The 9,936-nt window shown below is 36.5% G+C and overlaps 1 protein-coding gene across 1 annotated transcript in view; it reads right to left on the bottom strand.

The window, feature by feature from the left end:
• Nucleotides 1-1,358: 1,358 nt before the first annotated feature.
• Nucleotides 1,359-9,936, bottom strand: part of LOC113226950 (retinoblastoma-binding protein 5 homolog) — a 10,748-nt gene continuing 2,170 nt past the window's right edge. The window contains exons 4-10 of the mRNA XM_026459767.1: nucleotides 9,461-9,667; nucleotides 8,277-8,458; nucleotides 7,023-7,142; nucleotides 4,544-4,737; nucleotides 4,118-4,293; nucleotides 3,733-3,846; nucleotides 1,359-1,717 (exon numbers count right to left, since the gene is read on the bottom strand). Coding sequence (XP_026315552.1) covers nucleotides 1,583-1,717; nucleotides 3,733-3,846; nucleotides 4,118-4,293; nucleotides 4,544-4,737; nucleotides 7,023-7,142; nucleotides 8,277-8,458; nucleotides 9,461-9,667 — 1,128 coding nt within the window. The 3' untranslated portion in view covers nucleotides 1,359-1,582. The remainder of the gene's footprint in view (nucleotides 1,718-3,732; nucleotides 3,847-4,117; nucleotides 4,294-4,543; nucleotides 4,738-7,022; nucleotides 7,143-8,276; nucleotides 8,459-9,460; nucleotides 9,668-9,936) is intronic.

The raw sequence follows: 9,936 nt of genomic DNA, 5'->3' as shown, positions 1-9,936 counted from the left end.
ATTTTCGTGGTCGGCCGGCAACCTTTTTACTCCCGGCTGCTTGTTTGTTTTTGCCTCCAAACGAAAGCGAGGGTTCTGAAAAAAACATAATAATATTCAAGTATTATGTATAATATAAACAATAATATAACAGTACATTGTGCTACAAGGGCTGTTTCATTCACATTCAAAGTTAATGGCCCAAACGTTTGTAATTGTTGTTCTGCCCATGTGGCATATAATGTTTTTCATCACAATAGCGACGAAGTTAAAAAAAGGAAAACTAGACAAAATTGTTGTACTTTTTTTACGTATTTATATGTATTATATTTACAAAATTTTCAGTATCTCAGAAGAAATCTTTCACAAAGTTTTTGCTTCGACTTTAATTCGAAAAAATCTTTTAAATTATTTCTTTTAAATCGTAAGTTCTCAAACTTATTGGCTTACCGCCCAGTTAGGCAAGATAAAAAAAATTCAATGCCCACCACCACAAAAAATAATTGAAAATACGTATTTTTTATATTAGCTTAACACAAAAAATCAAGGAATAAAAATATATTTAGTTTAGTGTTATAAGTAATACTTCAGCTTTTTTTTTCAAATGCAGTAGCACCCTCTGGAGAGCATCAACAACCCCCAATTGCTTCCGAGGCTCCACTAGGTTCGGTAGACCGCTTTGGGAAACTATGTTTTAAATGTACCTTATAACTAGTTGTAACAATTATAAATGAAATAATGCCGATTCTATTTGTTAAATTTAATAAATAAAATCAAAAAGTCTACTTGTTTTCGGGCGATTTGGCGCAACGTGGTGGCAGACAGCTGTACGTATGTATATGTTTTTCGACGTTATAAATGTGTCATTGTGCTTCGGAGAGCACGTTAATTTATATTACGGTTATTCAAAAAAAAACGTAACACCCGTTACGGTTCTTGCAGCACCCTTTCATAAACTTCTTTTCAATAAATTAAAAGTAACAACTGAGGGAGAGGTAAACGTAGTATTTAATTTACATATGCTGTCTTAATTTGACAAACAATGTTTAAATGACAACACTATCAAGAGTTTAATAAATACTAGTACAAATCGACCCCTCCTACGTAAAGTATCGTATGTCGAAGTTGCCAAGTTTACAGGGGAGCGTTTTAAAGTTCTGAATTCACTGAAAGAGTGATCACCATAGATCATTAAACTGACATCTAGGATTTTATAATACTCTATGTGAGTAATGAGCTTTGCCGAATAAAACTGAGAAATGCTAAAGTCACGTGTTATGTTCGTTTCAGTGAAGTCTTTAAAACGCTTCCCTGTAAACTTGGCAATTTCGACATACGATACTTTACGTCGGAGGGGTCGAAATAGTGAATGAAATGACAAAATTGTTAAAAACTTTTCAGATTATAAAGAAATGGTGAGTTTTTATTTTGACAAACAATTAGTAGAAACAGGGGTTTAAATAGTAACTGAACCTGAAAGACAGAATCTGTCGCATTACTCAATTAGCCGGCAGAATGTCTAAATGCAACCTTTAGTTAAAATAACAGGTGTTACATGCGCTATGGAATTACCCTTTAGGTTTAATAAACGAAGTTCATTATACTAGGTTAAATTACCAGGTGGTGCGATCTTCAATGAGATTTCGTATGTCTTGCTTTTTGGTCTTTTGGCGGCTGGCTCGAGTTTCTCCGGGGTCTCCGTGGGCGTCACCGTTTCCTGGGTGGCTGCCCAGCCGTCCTGGACAAGTTCAAAAAATTACTGAAGGAACCAATAAATGTATGTCTCGGCTACAATCATCATCATATCAGCCGGTAGACGTCCACTGCTGAACATAAGCCAACCCAGACTAGCCGGTCGGACGCGATATGCATCCATCGGTTACCTGCCGCCTTTACCAGGTCATCCGTCAATCTAGTAGGGGGCCGTCCTGGACAAACATTTTTCTAATTGTGAGAACCACTTCAACAACATTAACTTCTAAAAGTAGTCCAATACCTACAAAATACTGTCGTAACTCAAAAATGATGGAATTTGAGAAAACACGATTTGAAAATTATAAAAAACAAATACAGAATTAAATCTTATTGGGCATAATGGGATTATTTTTATTTATCTTCTTTTTGAGGTACCATTACAGGTCGGTCGTAATTAGGGCTATCTGTATTTTAGACACAGCTGCACGGAACAAGGATCTTGTGCTCAGGTTGAACCATGCCCGGAGATTCTTAAGTCACGAAGTACGCCTTCTTCCAGACGGTCGTTTTCCCTGGATTTCTCCTTGTATACTTAGTACCTTTGAGGCGTGTTGCACAGTTTAGGTACCTTGGTCATATTATGACGGAGGACCTAAAGGATAACTAGGACATTGAGAGGGAGCGCAAGGCGCTGTCAGTGCGAGGCAATATGTTGGCCCATAGATTCATGCGGTGTACAACTGGAGTGAAACTTACGCTCTTCAAAGCTCACTGCCAGAGTTTCTACACGTGTGCTCTATGGTCCAAGTTTACGCTGAGATCGTATGGTGACTTTAGAGTCCAGTACAATAACACCTTTAGGGCCTTGTTGAGGCTTCCCCGCTTCTGCAGTGGACTGTGGACGAATTTTATGCCATTATGCGCAAAATGTCCACATCAGTAGTGCGAAGGGTTAGGGGGAGCAACAACGAGATCCTAAAGATGATAGCAAATAGGATGGATGCAGCGGTTTTCCGAGTTACACGTTCTACGTGTGCGTCTATGAGCCGATTGGAAGGCTAGATAATATGTAATTAAGTAATAGGTATAATAAGAAATTTGATAATATAACACAATACTAATATAGATATAAGGTTTGTCATGTTGCTAACATACTAATTTATATGGACTTTGAGTTGTCTGAAATAAACAATTTTTATTATTTATTTTATTTTTATTGTTTTTATTTAGTCGTATTTATCTTTACGCATCATGTGCTCAAAGTACTGTACCTTGCGTTTTTTTTACAGTATACAGTACTCATTTTGTAATACATATTATGTAAGCCACTTGTAAACGTTATGGTCGAGTTTTATTTTTTGGAGAACTAAGTAAACATCTCGAATTTTCCACGCTAGTAGCGAAGAAAAGTTTAGCAAAAAATGCTTCACAAGTGTCTTGTTTAATTTTGAACTTAATTGATCGAAATAAAGTTTATTATGAAATGTGTGCGTTAAACAAGACATCTGTTGTCGAAAAGATACTACTTTCTATTCGTTCAGATGTTAGTCGTTCCTCGTAGTCCAGCTACTGACCGCAAGATGGCAGCACGTTAGCAAAGGTATTGAGCTATCAACGATATAGCGACTGGGTAAAGTTTAAATTACATTAACAGTCCAGAATTTGTTACATGACCGATTCTGATGATTTGTATTTTGTTGAAAAGAGGCTACCCTCAGTATTGGTTCCATTTAAATTTGAAGAAAATCTAAGGGAACAAATTAGAGGATGAATTCGGTTTCGCGCACTTTCCGGTAACCGACTTCAATAAAACTTGGCAAATAGACGTAATTCCACGAACGTTTGAGGTCGGTTATTTTTAGTACTCTGTACTGAGATTATCAATGATATTGATCATTAGCTTCCGGGTATCTTTCTTCCTTCCTTTTCGATTTCTTGCCATAGTTACAAGTGTACGTATTTCGGGTTCAAATCCCAAACTGATTACATAGGGGTAACGAACCTACTCCTACACATCTAACTAGATTCTACACAAAATAGCGTTCTAGATATAAATACCTCTGGATCCTCAATCTCTGGAGCAATAGGCAGGAAAAGCAGCACGTTTTCATCTTCCCCTTCCTCATCAGAACTGCAGAACGCTGCCACCGGCTCGCAAGTCGTCACGTCCACCTGGAGAATAACTTATAATTTATGCCCTCGCATATATAACCACCTGTTTGACGATATCACCAACGCTCCGAGCAAGTATCCTCTGCCAAAGCCATCCCGTCACTGGGGTCCGGGCCTTATTTTTTACTATTCTGAAGGAAACTTTTCAATGTTCCAGTATGGTCGCAGAGAGTTGTTTACGTTTAAGCATGCAATAAAATTATCAAAAAGGAGCTTTATTTGTTCTTGCCACAGCATGATCATAATCATTTACTCTACTTTAGTGACTTACCTCTACTTCCTCGTCGTTATGGCTCTCCCCAGTCTGATCGACCGACCTATCCTCGTCTTCAACATCGAACTCGCTCTCCCTCTCCTCGTATTCAACGTTCTCATCGAGTTCTTTAAAGTCGGGCGCGAACGCTGACCAGTTCTCCACTTGGTTCTGCGCCCATATAGATACTACACCTGAAAAAAAAAAAATTGCAATTATGTGTTTTTGTTGTTTGTGTTTTGCTTTTAATTAAGGCTCTCGTCTGTTGGGTATGAATAATGGCGAATTGTAGTAAAAAAAAACATCAAAATCACTTTTGACGTTCAATAGAAAAAGGAAGTACAAATTAGTAATAGATAAACATGTCCAACGGATTCATGAGTTACGAATTGCGAACCAACGCTTTTGAAAATTATGCTAATCACATACTCTATCTGCACTTACCGGCACTAATACTGGCAATTATAGGTCTGATTGGATGCCAGACGACATCCAATAACAGCTCCCCCTTGGTTCCGTGCAGGATCTTCACGATGTTGCCAATAGATTTTTCCCAGATGTACAATGCGTGCTGCCGCGCAGATCCCGCACATATGTATTCGCCGTCTCCCGAAAAACAACATTTCTTCCATGTTGTCCTGTCGAAGGTTATTAAAAAATTATATTCATTTGGTTTCAAAAACACTTGGTACAGTTTGATACTATCGAGTTCTTCGGTTTTCGTTATTTTCGCGATTGTAACAGGAAATGAAACTATTTTTTTCGGATCTAAATTAAACAACCCAAGTTTCGGGCCCTTTACTGGGCCTATGATCACACGGCTGACTGAGATGGTACAGTCACAACCAGTTCAGAATTTTAATTTTATTTTAAGTTTTTATAAAAAAATTACTTTTAATTTTATAATTTTGATTTTTTTTAATGGAATGTAAGTGCGCATTTGACCTCCATCTCCCCTGATGGAAAATTACGATGAGGTCGACGATGGAGCATGCACACCTAAATAATGTCTATGCACTCTCACCTTGAAAAGGTTTATTGTTTGAATCACTGCCTACACGCGCTTAAATTAAAAATATAATATTATTTTATTTTAATTTTAAATAGTAGCAGTAGAGCTCTATGTGAAAGAGTTCGTCCAGTGAGGTACTGCTACCTTACCTACTTCTGCCGCCAAGCAGTAAGGGCGACTTGTCAACTATGTCTCAAGGTGACGGGCGCAGTGGCAGTGCCCACTTCTGAGAGTGAGATCTGAGATCTTTGCGATTTAAAGCTCTGCCATAATTACCAACAATTCGTGCAGGTTCGTCCCGTCACTTGAAATTATAACAAAAAAAATTAATTGTATCATACTAACCCACGGACTTGTATCTTAAACTGGACCGCGCACTATGTTTATAAAACGAGCCAAGTGAGAGGCTTCGAAGTAGTAATGCGTTTCTTTCTAATACATGAATGAGCACCCCATTCATGTTTTAGCCAGCCATATTGTTTTAAACTTTTTAATTTTTACAGAAAATGTAGCCACTTATGGATGGCCAAAACTACTAATATTATTTCGTAATACAAATTAATATTCTTACTTGATATGCTACTTCATAATAGGTTTCATTGTTGATATATATATATATTTTATTATTACAGTAAAAGCATATTACCTTTAAGCTAATTTTATTTAACCAAAATTTTAAAATGTTAAATAGACTAGACACTACCTAAGATGATATTATTTAGCGTTGGCAACTTGTTAGACAAGGACAAACCACTTCTTTGAGCTATCTCACGTGTCTCGGTTTTTTACTTTTACTTAAAATAAACCTTAACATAACCCAATAAAGTGTAAGTTTGTAAATTGGTATATCGAAGTGCGCGATCCAGTTTATGAAACATATAAATCCGTGTACTAACCTTATTCCTAAGTTATTTACTAACAAACCATGGATAATTGTTTTTGTTTGAAATAAAGTTATGTTATTATTATGCACTGTATTTTTCTCAGCCTGTTGACTGGTTTGAACCACACTTACGGACCGAAATCAAGTAAATGCAGTATGGCGTGTATCTATTATTATTATTATACCAAGCGACGGGATGAACAAGTCGTGCGTCTGGTGGTATGCGAAAGACTTGTCTAGTGAGCAAGTGAGTTTAAATTGCCAAGACCTTATAGGCACTGTCACTGCGCCTGTCACCCTGAGACATAAGTTAACAAGTCCCAAGTGCCTCTAATTTCACCAGCATCCTTACCGCTCAAAAGCAGAACGCAGTAATGGTTACATTATTGCTTGGCAGAAATGGGTAAGGCGGAAGTACTCGCCTGGATGATCTCTTTCACAAGGAGCTCTCATCATATTATATACAGCCTGACTTCACCCACTGCTGGGTATAGGCCTCCAAGTATCTGTGCCACTCCCCGCAGTCCCGTGCTAATCCCGTACAGGTTCGCCCCGCAATTGTAGCTCTACTGCTACTAAGTTTTTTTAATTACGGAATACCCCTTCAAAAGCAGAACTCAGTAATGTTCTCTTTACAGCTTGGCAGCAGAAATAAATAAACATGGCATAAAGTGTATATTTAAGCAAATCTACAACTTTACAAGATGAAGAAAAAATCATTTATATAGCATCTGGTTTATTATATAAAAATACGTAAGTACAGACATGTGTGATAAAAATATTTAAAACTAAGTATTTTTATTTAATAAACCAGATGCTGTATGAATGACGCAAACAATTTTTTTCTTCGTCCTGTAAAGTTGTTAAAATTTAAATAGTACCATTGCCAGTTCACAGTCGAAATGGCATAAAGAATACATTCTAGGTGTATGAGGCAGATGTCCACTTTGTGTCCCGAGTCAAAACTAGTTGTTCAATAGGAGAAAAAAAAACAGACGCGGTGTAATTGCTTTAAAAATAGTACTAACTTATTGACCAGATCTTGCAGCTTCTGAATAGGTTCAGGCTCTCCATTGATGCCACACTTAAGTACAGTTTTAGTGTTGTACACTCTAATCACTCGATCAGACGTGTTTACTAAAAAACAGCTGGAAAGGAAAGCAGTGAGATTATAAATCTAATTAGTTAAATTCTATATTCTGCCGTCCACTAATTCGCAGCTAAGTGACATGTGGTCAAATATCCGTTTTAAACAGCATATGATAAAGCTCAAAATTATCTATTTCAAAACAGTTAAAGTTAGTTAAGGTATCGGATATATCGGAACTTACCCTAATGTTGTTTAGCTAAAATATCTTTAAACAATTTCAATATTTTGTTATAATTATTAATACAAACCTCGTTCGTTTCGTTCTGTGGCTTAGTTGGCATAGCGTCTGACACGGTTTGCGAGAAGACGTCGGTTCGAATCCGGTAGAATTGAAGGAATTTTGTTCTCAGTGTTTGATCTTTGTATTAATAATTATAACAAAGTACTGGAGTAATTTCACATAAAAATTATTGAATATCAATTCAATACAAATTTAATGACAATTGATAGTGACATCTCGAGCGTGTGCGTGTGTGTTTGTGTGTGTGTGTGTGTGTGTGTGTGTGTGTGTGTGTGTGTGTGTGTGTGTGTGTGTGTGTGTGTGATTATTTGATTTTGAGTAAAAATTTTTGGCGGAAATTATAGAACCCGCGAGATGAGGAAGTTTTCCATACGACTTCTTGACCTTACTAGTTTTAGGTTTTGTTATATTTAATTTGTATTATATGTAATCCGTTTCTATTTTCGTTATTACAATAAAATTGAACGTCATCTAATCGATAGTGTATAAACACTACAACAGTGCATTGGCACAGCCCCTGCGCTTGCACAATAAGCCCGTACTTGCCCCTACTGGTAAGTGGGAGAGACTGCAGCGGGAAAATAATCTTATAATAATTTTAGTACAGTGTACAACAAACCGACCTCGAGTTCGTGGAGTTACAATTATTTGCCAAGATTTATTGAAATCGGTTACCGGAAAGTGTGCGAAACCGGATTCATCCCCTAGTTTGCCACCCTTAGATGTGAAATATTTTCTTCAAATTTTAATGGCACTAGTGAGGTATCCTCTTACCAACCAAAAAAGAATCATCAAATTCGATTCACCAATGTGTAGTGTAGTATTGTCGAATAGAAAACCTCCTTTTTTAACAAAAAAAGTTAGTTTTAAATAGGTGACGAAACTACTTACTCGCCTCTTCTGGCGAACTCAATACTCTTAATGCTAGTAGTGCTTGAAGTGCCCACTGTAATTTTGAAGCTGGCCTTAACTTGTAACATTTGCGAATCTAGAATTAATATCTTTCCTTTTGCATTGCCCGTGTACACGTGGTCTCCACGCCGGTCGAACGACGCTATCACATTTATGTCGCCCTGAAATATTGACAAACGTTCATGTTAGATTAAAATTTTGTGCAGAGTATAATTAATTCATTTCCATATTGGAGATTTCAGAGCTGCTGTTACAAAGCATTGGGTAGTACAGGTTACTGTAAAACCTGATTGTTACATATAGGAAATAAAACTATTTTTAAGGATTGAAATACTGAAAAACCTATACATTCAATTAAATTTGACAAACCCCAGGTCCTTGCAAAAGAAGTCCGTTATCAAGACAGGATGCTGCGAGAGGCCATTGAAATTAAAAAAAAAATCCCAATTTCAACAGGGAAGATAGTTTTCACAGTACCACCCGTTTGGAATCCAGTATTTCCTCTGATGAAAAATGCCAAACAGACATAAGACTGCAGTACTAATTAATATGTTTTAATTTAATAAAAATTCATATTGTTAAAATAAAATAATTTGTAAAACATATGTAGCATAAATTGGAATGTTCTTTGTAAAATTAAAAAAATTAGATATATAATTAATAATTTTTGTAACTATAGTGAAAAATAGGATAGTTTGCATTATATTCGACATTAGACATAACTAATTGATGACATTACTACCACAGTCAACCGTGACCATGGGACCTGTAAAGGGCCTGAAACGTTTGTTTGTTTATATACAAATATACGCGATTTAAATCCGGAAAATAAGTTCCATTTCTTATCCATACTTATCGACTGCAACCACTAGCTGCTTGTAAGCGGGTAACACTTTTGCAATTTTTAACTGTCATTTTACTCCATCTTCGAAAAAAGACAGACAGTACAGATAGTAATGGTGAATAATAAAAAAATTTGTGTATGTTGTCTGTTGTTGTAGATTCCCTTCTCAGCGAATTCTATCGAAATTCACAAGTCAAAACCTGAGTAAAAAACGCGTCTTCCTTAACCTGACATTGGCGGAATCGTCGATACATCGATGCAGTTATGACATTATAAAGAAGAAGAATAATAATAAGTCTTTAAGCTTGAGTTTACTTACATCTTCATCAATAGGCAATATCTTATGGTCACCGTCTGTGTCAACTAGTAATGCAGCATGCCTCATGGGACAGACTAGAAATCTTCTATCATTACGCGGATCAAATTGCACGCGAAGTATTGGTGTAGGAAATCTGTACCGTTGTTCACATTCCCCAGTTAACACATCCCATATGCAAACATTGTGGTCTGTTGATGCTGACAAAAGCTGAAAAGTATTATTTTTTTAAATGAACAAACATGATAACTACAACAAAATCGCATAATGTTTTATAGCAAACACCATCAGACACCGTAATAAAAGCTTTACTATAGCTTTTTTAAATCTTGTTTCTAAGTCAGCCCGGAGTGCCAATGTCGGCCTGTGGATTATTCTACTTTATCTGGTGGCATTGCCTCATAGAGAGGTTTGAAATAGATTAATGATTAGTGCTTTAGATCAATCACACTTAATACCTCTACCCAATAAATAGGGTG

This window comes from Hyposmocoma kahamanoa, unplaced genomic scaffold (assembly GCF_003589595.1).
Source record: "Hyposmocoma kahamanoa isolate Upper Pololo Valley unplaced genomic scaffold, ASM358959v1 202, whole genome shotgun sequence".
NCBI classification, from domain to species: domain Eukaryota; kingdom Metazoa; phylum Arthropoda; class Insecta; order Lepidoptera; family Cosmopterigidae; genus Hyposmocoma; species Hyposmocoma kahamanoa.
Note: the sequence above shows the minus strand (reverse complement) of the source record. Positions and strands in the feature narration are given on the sequence as shown.